The 17,950-nt window shown below is 50.6% G+C and overlaps 1 protein-coding gene across 4 annotated transcripts in view; it reads right to left on the reverse strand.

Moving 5' to 3' along the window:
* Positions 1-309: 309 nt before the first annotated feature.
* The window catches only part of Capn3 (calpain 3), a 45,042-nt gene continuing 27,401 nt past the window's right edge, over positions 310-17,950 (reverse strand). Inside the window, exons 8-24 of one of the 4 annotated variants that reach the window (XM_060371430.1) lie at positions 16,999-17,084; positions 14,899-14,976; positions 13,952-14,112; positions 9,981-10,150; positions 9,676-9,687; positions 8,845-9,053; positions 7,784-7,820; positions 5,983-6,000; positions 3,932-4,045; positions 3,088-3,165; positions 2,724-2,781; positions 2,575-2,639; positions 2,080-2,148; positions 1,869-1,947; positions 1,527-1,643; positions 965-1,023; positions 310-671 (exon numbers count right to left, since the gene is read on the reverse strand). In XM_060371430.1, coding sequence (XP_060227413.1) covers positions 645-671; positions 965-1,023; positions 1,527-1,643; positions 1,869-1,947; positions 2,080-2,148; positions 2,575-2,639; positions 2,724-2,781; positions 3,088-3,165; positions 3,932-4,045; positions 5,983-6,000; positions 7,784-7,820; positions 8,845-9,053; positions 9,676-9,687; positions 9,981-10,150; positions 13,952-14,112; positions 14,899-14,976; positions 16,999-17,084 — 1,437 coding nt within the window. In that variant the 3' untranslated portion in view covers positions 310-644. Of the gene's footprint in view, positions 672-964; positions 1,024-1,526; positions 1,644-1,868; positions 1,948-2,079; positions 2,149-2,574; positions 2,640-2,723; positions 2,782-3,087; positions 3,166-3,931; positions 4,046-5,982; positions 6,001-7,783; positions 7,821-8,844; positions 9,054-9,329; positions 9,580-9,675; positions 9,688-9,980; positions 10,151-13,951; positions 14,113-14,898; positions 14,977-16,998; positions 17,085-17,950 lie in introns of those variants that run through there. The other 3 variants (XM_060371429.1, XM_021639405.2, XM_060371431.1) reach the window with 3 other exon arrangements.

Genomic DNA, 17,950 nt, shown 5'->3' on the forward strand with positions numbered 1-17,950 from the left:
GAGCCATTGCCCTAATTCTTCGACCTTATTACAGGCTCTCACCAAACCTTATGCCTTTGGCTTGGCTGTCTGGTCAGCAAGCCTGCAGAATACCTGTCTTTGCTCTCCAGTCCTGGAACTACAGGTGTAAGCCAGCTCGTTTTGCTTTTAGGGATCTGTATTGGGGTCCTCATGCTTGAGTGGCCCTGTACCTGCCGAGCCATCTCCCTAGCCCCAAACCAGATCTTTCTGGAGGTGACACATGCCAGTATGCCAGGAAGACATTCAGCCCCGCTGTGGCTGAGGAATGGTACTAAAAGAAGACAGTGGAACCAGCCATACGTGTACCTTTATTCAGATAGCGTTTTTCAGAATGCAGCCATATTTTTGTCCGATACCTCAGAGTATCAGCCCTGTTTACTCCAGAGTAGACCCATCCTAAGTGCAGACTTGGTGACTGGGCTCCTGTGGCCAGTGGTGGGTGCTGTGGACAGCCCGGCGCAAGCTAAGTAGGCAGTTTAGAATCGGCAGACCTCCAGCAAGGCAGATACTAGCCTTCAGGTGGCAGCCAGGCTGCACAGCCACTGGGTTCTTTGTGGTAAATGGCTCTAGCTGTGTTGGGCTGAGTTGGAATTCTGGTTGGTCTTGCATGAGGCCTGTTCGGTTCAGGCATACATGGTAAGTTGCAGCCACTGGAAGAGAAGCCCCGAGATCAGTACAAAAGCTAGCAAAGAGGTGCCCATCGTCTCTAGGGAATGAGACAAGAAAAGGTTCTTAAAGGAGCGGCCTGCTCCTTCTCCCTAGATCTTTCCTAGGAAAGTTTCTCAGCACAGTGCAACTTAGGGGCCAAGGTACACAAGCCCCAGGAATCACAACCTTCACTTGGCTCCCTTTTAAGTTCCTGGGTGTGAGGAGCACGTGGGGTCCAGTCTACTTCACTGACTCCATCTTGGGTTCTATGGTCAGAGGATGTGCTGTTTCTTACCTCAAGAACATTCAGTTTGATGATACCATCTCCATCCTTGTCAAATGCATTAAAAGCTCCTGTGGGAAAGAAAGCATAGGCCAAAAGCCAGTTACAGATGCCCTTTTTTTGGGGGGTGGGGTGGGGAGATGCCTTAGTTTACTTGTGTTTGCTTTTTAAAGAATTTATTCTTGGGTGCCTGTGAGCGTGTACCACAAAACACATGTAGAAGTCAGAGGGCAACTTCCACCTCATCGCTTTCAGCCACCAGACGCACACAGCTGAGTCATCTTGCCAGCCCTTGTTTTAGTATGGAAACAAGGTCTCTCCATGTAGCCCAGGCTGGCCTAGAATTCATGATCCTCCTACCTAACTTCTGGGATCACAAGAGAGCATCACCTGAGTGCTCAGACCCGTCATTTACGCCTCTGCTGAGTGCTGTCCCTCCTCACAAACCCATGCAGAGCATAACCAGCATCTCTGCCCTTGTCATCCTTTTCTTGGCCTTCAGAGAGTAATGGCTGTATCATGGGGAAGGGGACTGGAGGGCCTTGAGAGAGCTGAAGGGGAACCCCTCACTTACTGAACATCCCTTCCAGCCTGACGAAGCAGCAGATGAAGCTGTCAAAGTCAATATTCATGTGTTTATCTGCGTAGCGCATGGTGATGATGTCATAGAGTTGGCTGTTGAGGTGGAAGCCTTGGAAGAGCAAGGAGAAGAAAAAAGAATGAAGTCCTCAGGCTTGCAGTCTCCTTTCCCTGCCCCTTGGCCATGCTGGCCTGGGAAATGAACCCTAACAGGGTAAGTTGCAGCCACTGGAAGAGAAGCCCTGAGATCAGTACAAAAGCTAGTCTAGGAGTGTAGTCTCCCATCCCATCCTGCTTTTCCCAGCTCTCAGGTTGTCACCCTCTCTCCCTTCAGCACCTGCTTCATTGACAGCATTTCGCATTTCGTAGCTATTGATGGTGCCGGAATGGTCTGTGTCATAGTGTTTGAAGATTTTCTGAAAACACAAAGTTTGAAGACACCAATCACACACTTAATCCCCAGTTAACCCTCCCTCATTAGGCTTTCATCCTACCTGCCAGGCTTGGCAACCCTGTCCATCACTTCCCACATTAGGTTCTCCTCCTACCTGCCAGGCCTTGATCTTTTTCCAGAGGTGATGGAACTCTTGAAGATTCAGTCTCCCAGAGCCATCTGTCTGGAGGATGGATGTCAGGGCCACAGGCACATAGTAAAATCCCCTGAACTAGGAGGGGCGTCTAGGGTACTGTGCAGGGAAGATGGTTAAACCAGCAGCCTCACCCAGGGCTCCTGACCCAGGTTCTGTCCTTATCCTCCCTTAACCAGAGTTCCTGCCATCTCTATAGCTCACAGAGCCTGTCCTCTTAAGAACAATCCTTGTTCGGGGAGCACCCCAAACAGGATTTCAAGCCGGTGTTAAGAGCTGGAGGCGAGGACCAATCGCCACGCAGTATCCTTCCCTGACCTCCTCTGCCAGGCCAGCGTGCAGGACCGTCTGAGTCGGGATCCCCATAAGCCTTTCCCTGGGCATGGACACCCTTAACTGTTGCCCTGACCCTATGAGCAGATGTCAGAGGGTTGGGGACGGTGGCTGGAAGGATACATCCATGAGAGCTATCATGCTTCGGCAAGACTCCAGTGTGAACCCTTGTGTCTTCAGGTCCTTGTCTGGGGGGATGGAGAAGGGTGAGGAGCTGCTTTCAGACAGCTGGGGGCCCTGCCCATCACCCACATCTGGCATGAGTCGCTCACGTTTGTTCACCACCGTGTTAAGGACATTCTTGAGTTCGTCTGCACAGATCTCCATGTCCTGAGGGAGAGGAGAGCAACCAGTGGGGCCGAGGCTTCGTAAGACATGTCCCCGGCTGTCCAAATGTGGGAGGTCCCCTGAGCTAGGTGGGCTAGTGTCCACCCATCAGCCATCCAGACTGCAGCAAGCAACTCCTAGCCAGAAGTCTGGGAGCCCCTGGGGGAGGGGTTGTGTTAGTCCCAAGCCCAAAGGCACAGGCTTGTGTGCGGCAGACCTCTTCTGGTTCTGCTAGACCGAAATGACCTCTGTTACAACAATGAGCCGCTTGAGGAGGTGGGGGTCCTGGGCAAGGACAGAAAGACGTACGTCACCCGCGATCTGCCTGAAGATGTTCCGGAACTGCTGCTGCTCCTCGCTCTCCTGGTCCGTGTGGCCAGGCCCTGTCTGTGGGGACACAAAGGAGACTGGTTCACGGGAACCCAGGCCGCAGTGCCCCAAACAGCCCCACAAAGCGGCACCGGCTGGCACGGGGCTCGTGTTCTCAGTCTTCCTGCTGAGCATGAGCGGTGATCCTCGAGGCTCCGCAGCTCTCTACTGCCTGCCTTGCTAGCCCAGGCGCCTCAGGCCAGAGGACACCACCCCAACGTGCAGACGGCCCCCTCCATTCCCCCACTCCCCTCCAGATAGAACTTCCTCTACTCTCTTGAGCTTGACTTCCAGCCCGGTCCTCCAGCCACCTCTGTCTTTGTGGCTAAGTCCCCACTTCATGGGTTCTCCTGGGAGGAGGACATGGCCCCGGAGTTCTGCAGGACTGCACGGCTGCCGGGGGACCCCACTTTCTGCTGCCGCCCTTTTTCCTCCCTTGCCAACAATTCTGAATGGAGACAGGGTTCAGCTCCGCTCTCCCCAGCAGGCTTGTCTCAGCCTTTGTCTGCCGGTTCTCTATCGTCCTGGCTGGAAAAGATCCAGCGGGCTGCGCTCAGCCTGTCCCATCCCAGGACGGGCTTGCTGTAGCAGTCAACCCCAACACATGTACCCCCAAAAGTTCAGAAGAACTTGCTGGGAGGAAAAGTCAGTGAGATGACTCCAAACCCCTTGGTGTTAGGGAGACCCTCCCCTGGGAACCACCATAGCCCTCCTGGACCCCCAGAAAATAGCAGAGCGTCCATGGCAAGCTGAACGCCCCCATCCATGCCGCATGCTCAGAAACCTGTGAGCCTTTCCCTTGTTTATCGGGCCCTGCTTTGTCTTTGCCCTCCTCTGCCTCCTGGTCCACACCCAGCTCCTTGTTGCTGTTTGCTCTGTCTGAAACGAAGATGATGGGCTGGGGAGGGGAGAGAAGGGGGGGCAGGAAGGAAGCAAGGATTACAGGCTGACAGGCAGAAGAGGCAGTCTCCCCCTGGAGCAGTTTTGTCCAGTGAGGAGGAAATGGTCACTGAGGCGCATGAGTCTCAGTTCGTGTCCCATCTCTGCACTGAGAAGCTGTGTGGCCTTCTGGGCTTTGGAGCTCAGTGTGTGTGTGTGTGTGTGTGTGTGTGTGTGTGTATGTGAGTGTGTGTGTGTGCATGTGTGTGTGCGAGTGTGTGAGTGTGTGTGTGAGTGTGTGTGTGTTTGTGTATGTGTACATGTGTGTGTGTGTATGCGAGTGTGTGTGTGTGGGTGTGTGTATGTATGTGTATGTGTGCTTGTGTGTGTGTGTATGTGTGTGTGTGTGTGTGTGTGTGTGTGTGAGTGTGTGTGTGAGTGTGTATGTGTGTGTGCCTGCGCGTGTGTGAGTGTGTGCGTGGGTTGTTCTGTTTGGGGCTGAGTCTATGTAGCCCACTGAGTGCACCACCATGTGATGTGATCGGCGAGTTTCAAGTACTTTTGTAGATTTGTTTTTCAACTGGAAAAACACTGACGTCTCCCAGAAACTCAGTGTAAAACCCATTAAAAATGAGGCTTTTCAGGTCCATCCTGGTGGCAGGAAACAACCACAAGTTCAAGGTTGTCTGAGCAGAGAGCAGGGCTCCACTCCCTCCTACCCAAGGAACCTCTCAGCATCTGCTGTTGGGGGTCATGTCTGCCCTGACCAGCCCTCCCCTCACGTAAGAAATGCCTTCACTGGCAATGTACTCATCCGGTACTGGAGCTGGTGAAACCTGACTTCCTGCTAACAGGGCCTTTGTGGGGACCAGATGAGTGAGGGAATGTAAAACTGTATGTGCAAACCCCGAAGGTGCTACAGAAACAGGTAGGTTGCTTTAAGGTTATATCCATGGAAGCGCAGAGGCTACAGGCCCTACCTGTGTTGGTGTGGTGGCAAGCAGCGGGGGGCTTTGGGGCCAAGAACAGCCAATCTTAGCAGTCTCAGCCAAAAGAGCAGGGGGACCCACTCTCCTTCTGTGCTATTTGTGTGGGTCACCCAGGGGGCATGTGGGAAAGCAGCTCTGCCAGGTTGGGCTCCAGGAGGCCCCTTAGAGCCCAGCTTGCTCCTCTAAACAACAGCTCTTGCCCAAGCAAGTCAAGCTCGTGGGCACCTCAGCACCAGCAGAGGTGGTGATCTGAGGGGACCATGGGCAGGGTACGGCCGTGGGGCCTCTCTACCAGCCATGCACTTAGAGACACACACGCAGGTCTTGACAACACAGGCACTGGGGCGTGAGGGACACCAGAGAGGTGAGGACGAGAGACAGATCCCGGGGGAGGTATATACGGCACTGGTTCCAATGTCCCCACTCGCTAGCCATGTGCCCTTGGCGCTTGGCTTCGCCTCTCTCAATGTGAACCCTCACTTTTAGAAAGCATAACCAGTAGCTATTTGCAGATGCTGTTACACGGGGAGAGGAGGCTGAACACCATATGGTAGATGTTCCTTTTAGCATAGACCAGCACCCAAGCTCTGTGACACATCCCCGGGACCACCATAAGCACCCACACCTTGTCTGAGGGCTGTGGTGTCTCAGGGCACAGGCTCTGGGCAACCGCCTGGCTCCAGCGCCACTATGTCCCTTTCTGGCTGTGTGGTCTCAGCAAGGCTAATTTGTCCTCCTTTTCTTCCTCTAAAAACGGGACTGATAGCGGAATCACTGTCCCAGGATCGCTGTGAGATCGGAGAAATGCATGGCAAGCCCCTGGAAGAGCACCCAAGCCAGCGGGGGCTCCGAGGAGAAAAGGGAGAAGTCTTACGTACGCACACGTGTTAGAAATGCCTACACACACGTGCGCATATCTATACAGACACATGCACAAGGCCCTGCCCACTCACCCTCTTACACCCACCTTGTTCTTTTTCTTTTTCTGCGTAGGAAAAAAACAAAAAACAAGAAAACAAACCAGTAAGTGAGAAATAGTCAAGTTCTTAGGATAGCCCATGTCTCAAGGTTCTGGTGTCAGATATTGGGATCGATTGGAGCGTAAAAGGGTATGAAGGCCGATGAGATGGCTCCAAGGGTAAAAGCGTTTGTCACCCAAATATGTGTTTTGGTAAAATAAGAGAGCTGACTGCCACAGGTTGTCCTCTGACCTCTGTGTGTGTGCCTGGTGCAAGCACAGAAACAAATAAATAAGCAAATACCATTTTTAAAGGGCGTGGAGGGCGAGAGGAGAAGAGCATTCTCCTGCCACGTCAAGAGACTGACAGCTGCTAAACTTGGTTTTGCTACTCCCCTGCTGGGGAGGGACAGGACCTTGCCAGTCTTTCAATGTGAAATTGGTTACTAAAATGTGGCTCAGTCAAACCTGTGTGAAAAACGACTTTGCTGGAGGAGATTTTGCTTTTAACATTTAGGCAAACGCTTAACAGGGAGATGTAATATGGGTTTCCACGTGTTTGGGGCTTCTTTTGTGAAGGTTTAGCCTAGACGAGAAGCCAGGCCTGCTACTCCCTGGGGCAAGTCAGCTGAGCCACCAACACTGTCCCTCCAAAACTGAAGCTGAGTCTCTCTCTCCCCCCACCCCCGCCCCCAAGGCAGGTTTCTCTGTTTAGCTGTGGCTATCCTGGAACTTGCTCTGTAGCCAGGCTGGCCTCAGACTCACAGAAATCCACCTAGGCCACCATGCGTCATTCGAAAGCTGTTGACAAACAGTTATGCGGGGACGCTAGGAACCCTACGTTGACCCGACGTACCCGGGGAACGTGCCACAAGCCGCCCTCCTCCCCTTTTTAAGCAGTGCTACAGCGGAGTCCAGGGCCTTGTGGACGCCAGGCAGACTTTCTAAACTCAGCCACGCCCCCAGTCCGTGAGGTCTTGAGCGTGAGACTCCGATACATACTCTACACTGCCACAGCATCCACGGGATGAGAAAGAGCCAGCTGCGCCTCTAAAATGAGGTGTACAGTGGAAGACCTGATACTCCTCAACCCCCCCCCCCCCCACAACACAACACACGCATGCACTCACGGGCACACACACTGCTTCCGTAAGCCTGAAGTTGGGAGAATCTGAACTTGAGTTCTCGGCTGCCCTGTCCACCACTTCCTGCCTCTAGGAATGCAAGGAAACCATTTAACCCTATTGAGCCACCACCTTCTCAAGTGAAAAGCTGAGATGACAGCCTCATCCACTTCTCAGAATGTTAAAAAAAAAAAAAAATGGTGTAAGCCACACATGTGAAGGATGCCTGGAAACACCCTTATGGCGTACATGCTATACCAGGCATGGCACACGTGTGACTTTACTGATTTAAACCCTACAAGCTCAGCTGGGACATTATTATTATCCCCATTTTGCAGAGTAGAAAACTGAGTCAGAGAGGCTCTGTAACTTGTCCAGGTCACCGAGGTAAGAGGTGAATGGTCCAGGTTCTGACCCTGGGTCCTGACCCTAGTGTATTTCCTTCTCTCTGGGTGAGAAATCAGATGTGACCCAACCTCATAATCGAATGTTAGCTGCCCTTGTCGTTGCTTGGTTAAGTCTAGCTGCCATCCTCTAAACTGATAACAGACTTTCTCTTCTTGCACGCTCCTGGGCTTCTGACCAGCTAAACGGTTCTACAGTGGAAGAATCATTCCTTCTGCCCCTGCCTGGGCTGGGAATGTGACCCTCCATATCTTTTCATATCTAAAGGCCTACCCACTTACCACTGGCCGATCCACAGAGATCGTGTTTTCGGCTTCCCTGTGAAAAACACAAACATAGGGTGTCTCAGTATCCCCCGGACCAAGTAGGAATCACCCCATGAAAATTTCAGGTCTCATAGCTTCTTTGTGGTCAAGCGGAGACTAGATCTAAAAAAAACCCTGGGACCAAACACTCACTCCAGGAGCCAGCCTTACGTAGACCCCACTCCCAGAGAGCCCCAGGGCACAGCTACTTGTTGGGGTTGCCAGCGCTTCCACAAAGCATAGCCCGGCTACTTAGCCACAGACCTTGCGCCTCTCCCAGGGACAGAACTCAGAGAGGCAGGGTTCATCAGGGCATCTGAGGGCCAAGGCAGGGATGGAGCCTTGCTGGCTTCCCTGCATTTCAACCATCCTCACTGCCCGCAAACCCATCCTGTGCTGTGTTTTTGCTGCTTATCATTTCTGTGAATCTAAAATGTCACGGTACGCTTCCTTGTCCCTTGTTCCTAGAGGGTTAAGCTCCATGAAGGCAGCGAAAGCCTTCTGTTTAATTCACTCCGCTGTCCCCAGTGCCTACAAGAGTACTTGGACAGGAAGGGTGCTCAACAAATATCTGCAGGATGAACGGAGTGAATAAATTGTTGTGGACTGCTCTAGTGCCACGGGGCTATAATTATAACTCCTCAGAAGGCTGGGACAGGAGGATCAAAGGTTTGACGCCAATCTGGGTGATTTCAAGGCCAGCCTGGGAAACTTAGTTAAACACAGTCTTGAAAAAATAAATAAATAAATAATATGAGAGAGAGAGAGAGAGAGAGAGAGAGAGAGAGAGAGAGAGAGAAGCCACAGCAGAGTGCTTTGCCTGGCACGCACAAGGCCCTGGGTTTACTCTCCAGGACTGCAAAAGTAATCAAGAAAGTGAGGGAAGTGGAGTGATGGCTCCAGGGTGGTGAAAGGGCCAGTGGATATATCCCAAGCACCTTGAAGGAACTTGGTCCAGCTGCCTCCTGGCTGTAGGCTGGGTCGGCCGCGCGAGTGACCTCTTGGGGACAGCTGGGGAAAGCCAGGCTGGTACTCACTCGGAGAGATTCCTCTTCTCAGAGAAGACCCGGAGGATGAACTCCCCCTCCTGGTGGGGCTCGTAGGTGGAGGGCACAATGACATACTCGCTGGGGGGCAGCCGGAAGCGCTGGGACACCTCCCGCATGTTGGTGTAGGTCCTGCTTCTGGCCTTGGAGGCGTTGTACAGGAAGAAGTCTTTCTGCAGGTGCTGCTTGTTGCCGTGCATCTGAGGACGAGAGCCCAAGAGAACCGGGCCCCTTGGGCGGGTTGCGTGGACCTACCCACAGTCCCCTCCAAGGGCCCCTTCCTAACTCTTCGGACATCTCACGGACTCTACCTACCTACTTCCAATTCCTAAGGCCTCAAATTGTTCAACGCCACGGGAGTTCCATATCTCACTTAGTCTTCTTTGTGTGTGTGTGTGTGTGTGTGTGTGTGTGTGTGTGTGTGTGATTCAGAAATGAAGGTCAGGTCTGTGCTCTCCCTAGACAGGGCCACTCACCAGAACTGGTGATCCCCAACTCCAAATCCCTCAGGCTGCCAAATGCCCCAGAGATTGGGAAGAAATCTGACTGGATTCTGAGGGAAGGAGGTAATTCTCCTACCCTTCAAGCGTGTCTCTGCGAGCGCGTACCTGTAGGAGCGCGGAAGAATGAGAGTGTGAAGGTCTGTGTGTTTGATGGGCGGGGCATCCTGGTGGAAGGGAGGAAATGAGCAATATGGGGTATGGTACCCTCCTGTCAGCCTTGCTCACCAACCCTACCAGGAAGCTTCTCAGGGAGCCACAGACAGACTTAGGACCCCCAGGGAATGCTGCACGCCACGGCTGGCCGCTGCCACTGCTATACCTCTTTGGGAACCTGGAAGAAAAAAGAAAAGAAAAACAATACCTCTGGTATGAATGAGGGTACAGAGTCGGCGGAAGGGAAATGGCAGCAACTAGAGAGTGACTGTAGGCTCTTAACCACTGCTCCCGCCCTGCCAGCCCCAGTGCTGGTTACAAACGTGTGTGGGCCGGAGAGCAGGAGCCCCGGGAGGTAACCGAGGACCCGGAAAGCCAGAGGGCCCTGCTGAAAACTCCCAATCCTCCCCTCTGGAAAGGTGTGTTTCCTGTGCGGGGGGGCCTGGAGGGGGGCAAGGGGGGTCTTCATACCTCGTAGATGGCGAAGCCAATGGTGAAAAGGTTGGCCCCCAGCTTCCGGTCCTTGCGCCGATTCTTCTGCATCAGGGCCACCAGGAAGCTGCAGATCACCTCAGAGTCATCAGGGTCATCATCCTCCTCCAGGAGCTTCAGACGGTACTGCGGGTTGGTCCAGAAAGTGTCTGTGCCCCAGGAAAAGAAGCGCGCATTCAGATATGCTTCTTGGGGGAAGGGCAGGAAGGAAAGTGACACAGGGAACCTGTCACCTCTTTTCCCTAAGGTGAGGGGCAACTTAAGATTTGTTTTTTTTAATACGGTGTTTTGCCTGTGTGTATGTTTGTGTGTACCACATGCATGCCTGCTACGCATGGAGGTCAGAAAAGGGCCACCATGTGGGGACCACACTTGGGTCTCTGCAAGAGGAATAAATGCTCTTTACCTCTAAGCCATCTTTCCAGTCCCCGTTAAATGGATTTTGACTTAGAATTAGGACAGAATTCCTAGAAATTTCTGAAATGGCCCTAAGTTACTGCTAGCAAATTAGCAAATTGCACTACTTATTTCTATAAATGGAATTCTCGAGATTGACAATTATAGCATCAAACTATCCATCAACCCTCAAAAAGGTTGAAGATGCTGTGTCCTGCAGTGTCTTATATTCAACAAGATTTAAAGTACCGTGTAAAAGTAAACAAGTGCATCTATCTCGTTGCTACACAAAAAAATTGGTAAACTTGCACGCGTACTAATGAACTGTTTTAAAATTACATTTATTTTCTCTTAACTTTTTGAGACAGTTCCTCTGACTTTGAGTGCTGGGGTTAGAGGCATGTGCCATCATGCATGCTTTATTCTGTGTGTGGGGATTTGACTCAGGACTTCATGCATGCTAGGCAAGAAGACTATCAACTGTGTTACATGCTCAGGCTCACAAGTAAACTTCTTTGATGTTAAAGATTTATTTTATGTGTATTATTATGAGTATTTTGCATACACACACACACGGGCACCAGGTGCATGCCTGGTACCATGGATCCCCTGGAACTGGAGCTACAGACAGTTTAACTGGAGCTACAGACAGTTGTAAGCTGCCATGTGGGTGCTCGGAATTGAACCCAGATCCTTTAGAGAAACACCCAGTGCTCCTAGCCACTGAGCCACTTCTCCAGTACCACAAGTGAACTTCTCTTTTTATATATTAATTGCAGTTTATTTACTTTGTATCCCAGCTGTAGCCCCCTCCTTCATTCCCTCCCAATCCCACCCTCTCTCCCTCATCTCCTTCCTGCCCCTCTCTAAGTCCACTGATGGGAGAGGTCCTCCTCTTCTTCCATCTGACCCTAGCTTATCAGGTCTCTTCAGGACTGGCTACAATGTCCTCCTGTGTGGCCTAGCAAGAGTGCTCCTCCCTTGGTAGCGGGGGGAGGTCAAAGAGCCAGCCATTGAGTTCATGTCAGAGACAGTCCCTGTTCCCCTAACTAGGGAACCCACTTGGATACTGAGCTGCAATGGGCTACATCTGGGCAGGGGTTCTAGGTTATATAAATTCATGGAATGAATACAGAAATTGTGATACTTTTACACAATGGAATACTACTCAGCAATTAAAAACAAGGAAATCATGAACTTTGCAGGCAAATGGTGGGAACTAGAAAAGATCATCCTGAGTGAGGTATCTCAGAAGCAGAAAGACACATATGGTATATACTCACTTATAAGTGGATACTAGACCTATAAGATAGGATAAGCATATTAAAATCTGTACACCTACAGAAGATAAACAAGAAAGAGGACCCAGGAGAAGATGATCAATCCTCACTTAGAAAGACAAATGGGATGGACATTGGAAATAGGAGAAAACAAGTGACAGGACAGGAGCCTACTGCAGAGGGCCTCTGAAAGACTACCTAGCAGTGTATCAAAACAGATGCTGTGACTCATAACCAAATCTTTGGCAGAGTGCAGGGAATCATATGAAAGAAGGGAGAGTTATTATGACCTGGAGAGGACAGGAACTCCACAAGGACCAAATATATCTGGGCCCAGGGGTCTTTTCTGAGACTGTTTCTCCAAACAAGTAAACTTCTTAATGACTTACTATCAGTAAGTGTTTGATTTGCATACTTATTTTATACCTATATATGCAGGGTTGTGTAAAAATCCCTCGTCAAAAAGAAGTCACATGTAAAAAGTTTAAGAGGCCAGCTCCCTGCTCCAGATAAGATGCCCTAAACTAGGGGCTTGACAAATATTTATGGAAAGCATGATTCAAGCATTTGTCTAATTATTTCTGAGTGGGATCCCTACCTGTGTGTTGGCTAATATTATGTCAACTTGACACAGCTACAGTCATCAGAGAGGAGGGCGCCTCCATTGAGCTAATGCTTCCATAAGATCAGGCTGTAAGTCTATAGTCCTGGGTTCTATAGGAAAGCAGGCTGAGCAAGCCATTGGGGAGCAAGCCAGTAAGCAGCACCCCTCCACGGTCTCTGCATAAGCTCCTGCCTCCAGGTTCCTGCCCTGTTTGAGTTCCAGTCCTGACTTCCTCCGACGATGAACAGTGATGTGAAAGGCCAAATAAACCCTTTCCTCCCCCAAGGTGTTTTGGCTTTGGTGTTTGACCACAGCAATGGTAGCCCTCACTAAGCTAGTTGTTCTACAGATGGAATTGCATGGGCTGGGGACACACAAGACCTTCATGCTGCCTCCCTTCTGAACTTGCATGGTCTTTGCTGATAGCTTTATGCTCTCCTCTGGTTCCACCTATGCCCTTTCCTTAGGCATCTGACCCACACGACTCGCTGTGTGAGAGAGAGAGAGATGGAGAGACTTCTATTTTCCTTCTTTTTCTTGAGACAAGGTTTCTCTGTGTGGCCCTGGTTGTCTTGGTTATAGAGCAGGCTGTCTTCGAACTCAGAGATCCGCCTGCCTCTACTGGGATCAGAGGTGTGCACCACAACTGCCTGGCACAACTTCTGCTTCCTAACTGACCTTTACATTCCAAGGACATCTGAGCTACATGTCTTAGCTCAGTTTCTTGTCTAACTTCTCTCTACTGCTCTTTTCCTCTCATTTATTTACTCTTTCTTTTCATCATAGAATACCGAGTTCTGTGTGTATATGATGTATGTGTGTTTGTGTGTGAAAGCAGGTGCATGCATGACACAGCATGTCCCTGGAGGTCAAAGGGCAGCCTTGCGCATCAGTCCTCTCCTTCCACCTTGTTTGAGGGTGTCTGTTGTCTGCTGCTGCGTATGCTGGGCTAACCTGCCCCTGAGCTTCTGGAGATCCTCTTGTCTCCACTCCCCATCTAACTGTAGATCATGACTTACTGTGCCTGACTCTTACAGGAGTTCTGGGGATGCAGACTCAGTTTATCTGGCAAGCTCTTTATACACTGAACCATCTTTCATCATTCTCACTGAGTTTTTGTTATATAGCCAAGTCTACTCTAGCATGTAGGTGACTTCAGTTCTCTATTACAAATCTTTACCTTGACTGTTAGTCAAAAGGCACCCAAACTTTTCATGTCATAAACTAAAGTCCTCTTACTGTAAATCCACAACTAACCACACTCAAAAACAACACACCAACTTTTGTTCCGTACAGTCTATGTTACAGTATTGACTCATCCACTGAGGTCAGTGTACTGGGACCCTTGGCACCATTACCACTCCTTCCCTAAATCTGAATTCTCCCCTCCATCTCTGAAGCCACTGACTCGGTCAGCCTTTCAGCATCTCTGCATGACTACTGCGGTAGCTGCCAGGGCCTCAAGTATATCTTTGACGTTATGGACGTGGTGTTCCGACAGTTTCCTGCTTCAACCTTTGCTGCCGGCAGAGGTACCTATTGGAGATCCCTCACGGCTGTTTCCTTCATTAAATGAGGCGGCTTTGAGAAGGCAGTGCTTCTTTAAGCTTAGTAAATGACAGCTGATGTTGTTCTGCCTGGAATCAGTTCTGCCTAGACCTTCACCTTACCTGGGAAGTTACGGCAGCCTCCGGCAGAACAGCCCCTCACCCAGCGGCCCTCGTTCACAGACACCGTCCAGGTCTGAAGCTTATCAGACTCCAGGGCGTCAGCCGTGAGGTTACAGATCTCCAGCTTTGTGAAATGGTAGACGAAGTCGTCATATGACATCCTGAGAGGTTGAAAGAGGAGAGACTCACACAAGGCTGATGAAGGGAAGATTCCAGGGCTGAAACAGCCAACTAAAGTCCCCAGAAGACCCTGGTGTTGTCAGCTTGCTTGTTCGCTTGCTTTGCAGAGACAGGATGTCATCCTGTAGTCTAGGTTGGTCTTGACCTTTTGATCCTCCTGCCTCAGTCTCCCAAGTGATGGACTTAACAGGTGTGTGACTGGTACTGCCATTTCTAACTATCTATCCCAAATTATCACCATGCCTTACAGTAATGACTCCTTATTTGTCTTTGATGAGCGAGAGCTGAAAAATCAGTTCTCCAAATGTTACTGCGTGTTTCACCATTGCCAGCCACATTTTAGGCACAGGGAAAAGAGATGTCACTTGGGAAAGGATGGTTTTAAGGACAATGGTGTCACAAATAAATGCATCTGAGACCTTACGGGACCATAGGCATCGCACAAGGAAACCCCTGTCCACTGAGATTCAGAAGGCTGACATGATCAGAATAAGGCTGGCACTGGACATCAGGTAAGAAGATCCCCTTGGCTCAGAAGGGAGCCAGTTCGCAAGGGCAGCTGGGACATGAGCTGCCATGTGCAGACCTGGGCCTGAGCTCAGTCACTGCCATGACGTAGGCCTTTCGTTTCAGAACCTCATCTTTGCTAGGCTCTGAGCCCCAGTGGGAAGACAGGGCCCAGATGTGCCAAAGATGAAGCTTGGTGGCTTCTGATTGGGGACTGAGGTCTCACCTCCCTGCCCTCACCTCCCTGGTCATGAACTTACCAGAACTCTCCATCCTCAGTGACCTGGTGCTGTAGGCGGGCCTTCTCCTCTTTGTCCACAAAGCTCCAGTCCTTCCAACTGGTAGGAAAATGGAGGGATTAAGGAAGGAGGAGGAGGAGGAAGAAGGGGAGGCCTGATGTGGGGTGTGTCAGAGGATCAGAGAAATACAAAGTCGGAGAAGCCCATATCCAGACCACAGGCAGTTTGCACCATCAAAACACAGCCCTGCCCTGCTACCCTCAGGCCTGTAGTCAATTCCACCACCTTCAGTACCAAGACCAAACTCCTCTAGTAGGGTCACAAGGGCTTGGCTGTCTCTGGCTGAATAGTCTCCTCATTCAGAGTTTGATTCTGCAAATAGGCAAACTGGGCTTCTCCTGTGGTAACAGACAGCTGTGGATCTTTAGACCTGCCGATTGACCTGTCAGCTTTGATGATGTCCTCAGCTGCAGAGGGGAAACAATTACACCATCTACCCGGGAACTATGATGAGTTCAAGAAATAACTCATCGAGACTGTTAGCTTGTTTCCCACTGAGCTGCTAAGAGCAAGCATGTAGATGGCTCTCCTTTCTGGCCAGGAAACAACCCAGAACTGTTTCTAAAACTGGATGCTTTTACACGTTCTCTCCTCCGGAGTGAGGAAGTAAGCACATTGTGTCTCAGGCTCACTGGGTTAGAATTAAGCTAACTGTGGTTCAGGGTGCGCTGGGAGCAAGGATGCCCTGGAGTCAAAGTGGAGATTGCTGAAAGACATGGCCGCATTCAGCAGCTCCTACAAGGAAGGAGTCAGCAGGAAAGGTGTCAAGGCTCTGAGTCAGTCTGGAAACACAGCAAGGTCGTTGCGGGTGTCTTAGGCTATGGAAGAGGCAATGATGGGGCAGTGAGGACCTCCCATCACACAGAGCACCTTTCGAACAGCTCTACCTTCAGGTAACTTTGTGATCCCGCCACCGAACCTGAATCCCACAAGAACAAGCCTGTGTTTCTGTGTTCCTCTCTACACCCTCAGAGGCACAGAGTCAGCTCCAAGAAAGGGTTTGTCACTTGGCTGAGTGACAAGGGTAGGGATGCATATGACTGTAGGAGGCGGCAGGCTCACCATCATCATTGAGAGATGACTATCCTCAGGGCTCTGCCCTGTGCCTCCTAGTTAACAGGTGATCGATGAACACTTGCTAAGTGAATGAGTGTGTGGCTGAAAGGACCAGGAGCGACCAAGCACTGCTACGATGCAAGCAGAGTCTCTAAGAGCAGATCAGCACAGGGCCTGGAAGTAGGCCTGTTGAGTCTCACTGTCCAAGCACAAGGGGCTGCCTGTCATTTAGTAGGGACGACCTAGCTCAGCGACGGAGAGAGCTCTAGAGGGGCTTGGAAAGTTCGGAAGCCTTTGTGATGGCTTCGCCACGGTGGTTATCTTGTTGGTCCCAGTCTGTTTGTGTTTCGTTTGTTTGTTTGTTTCAGAGATAAGCAGTTAAATTCTTTTTTTAAAAAAATATTTATTTATTTTAGTATGAGTGCTCTATCTGCATGTACACCTGCAGGCCAGAAGAGGGCATCAGATCCCATTATAGATGATTGTGAGCCACCCCGTGGTTGCTGGGAATTGAACTCAGGACCTCTGGAATTGCAGACAGTACTTTTAACCACTGAGCCATCTCTCCAGCCATAAGCAGTAAAATTCTTTCACAGGACTTGAGTATGTGGATGGCAAAGGAGCAGATATCTTGGACTCAGTTACACACTTTCCCCAGACACCACATTTATGCATGCCCCCCCACACACACACCCAGAAAGTGCTGGTACTGCTTCCATTTCACAGCTGAGGCTAAGAGACACCAAGAAGGGAATGCCTGCTTAGTCCAGAACCCAGCACGGAATATAACTCTTCCAGACTCATTCCTTTCAAACCTACAGCCACCATCGTGTTCACCGAGACCCTGGCTCCCTTGCTTTCACCCCCAGACCTTTTGGAAGCCCGTATCCTTCTCTGCAGGTCATTGGTTTGAAGGTGATGTGGCACGGTGCCAGCAGTACTCTCCTGGTTTGGTACCTGGTTCGGCACCCCAGGCTCTGCCGCTCCGTTGTCTGCCTCACCTACCCATCACTCCAAGAGCCGTTCCACTCCACCTGGCCCCAGGGGTTCCGCAGCCGCACCAGCTTCACCTTCTCGCCTTTGAACAGGGCCTGGGGCAAAGAGACACAGCTCTGAAGCCTGAGCAAGTCTGGAGAGATGGGCATCTGACTTGCTGTCAGGGCTGGGGTAGAAGTTGAGAGAATCCAGCATGAAGTCTGTCTGCCAGGCCCTGGCCAGGTGGACAAAGCAGAAGCCTCTGACAGGGTAAGGAGTCTGACCATTGCATGTGTTGGTGGAGGGGAGAAGCATTTACAGTGAGGCTCTAAGAACATATTAAGTATTTCTGTGTGGGCTTTACTTTATCTTTTATTATTATCATTATTTTTGGTTTTTTGAGACAGGGTTTCTCTGTGTAGCCCTGACTGTCCTGGACTCGCTTTGTAGACCAGGCTGGCCTCAAACTCACAGAGATCCATCTGCCTCTGCCTCCCGAGTGCTGGGATTAAAGGCGTGCGCCACCATGCCTGGCTTATTATTATTATTTTATTTATGTGGATGTATGTTTACCCACATGAGTTTATGTGAACCACATATCTCCATGCCTGAGAAGGCCAGAGGCTATCAGATTCCCTTTAGCTAGAGCTACAGGTGGTTGTGAGCCACCTGAAGCGTTGGGAACCAAATCCAGGTCCTCTGGAAGAGCAATAAGTGCTCTTAACTGCAGAGCCACCTCTCCAGCATCTATTTTTAGTGTGTGTGTGTGTGTGTGTGTGTGTGTGTGTGTGTGCGCCTATGTGTTTAGGGCATGTGTGGACATTGGAGGGCAACTTTCTGGAGTCAGTCATCCTTCTACCATGGGTTTCAGGTTTGAACAGCTGCAGGCTTACACAATATGGGCTTTTACCAACCAAGTCACCTCACCAGCCCTCTGTATGAGTTTTTTTAAAAGATTCCTGTTGTGTATATAAGCATGGTT

Source organism: Meriones unguiculatus, chromosome 18 (assembly GCF_030254825.1).
Source record: "Meriones unguiculatus strain TT.TT164.6M chromosome 18, Bangor_MerUng_6.1, whole genome shotgun sequence".
NCBI classification, from domain to species: domain Eukaryota; kingdom Metazoa; phylum Chordata; class Mammalia; order Rodentia; family Muridae; genus Meriones; species Meriones unguiculatus.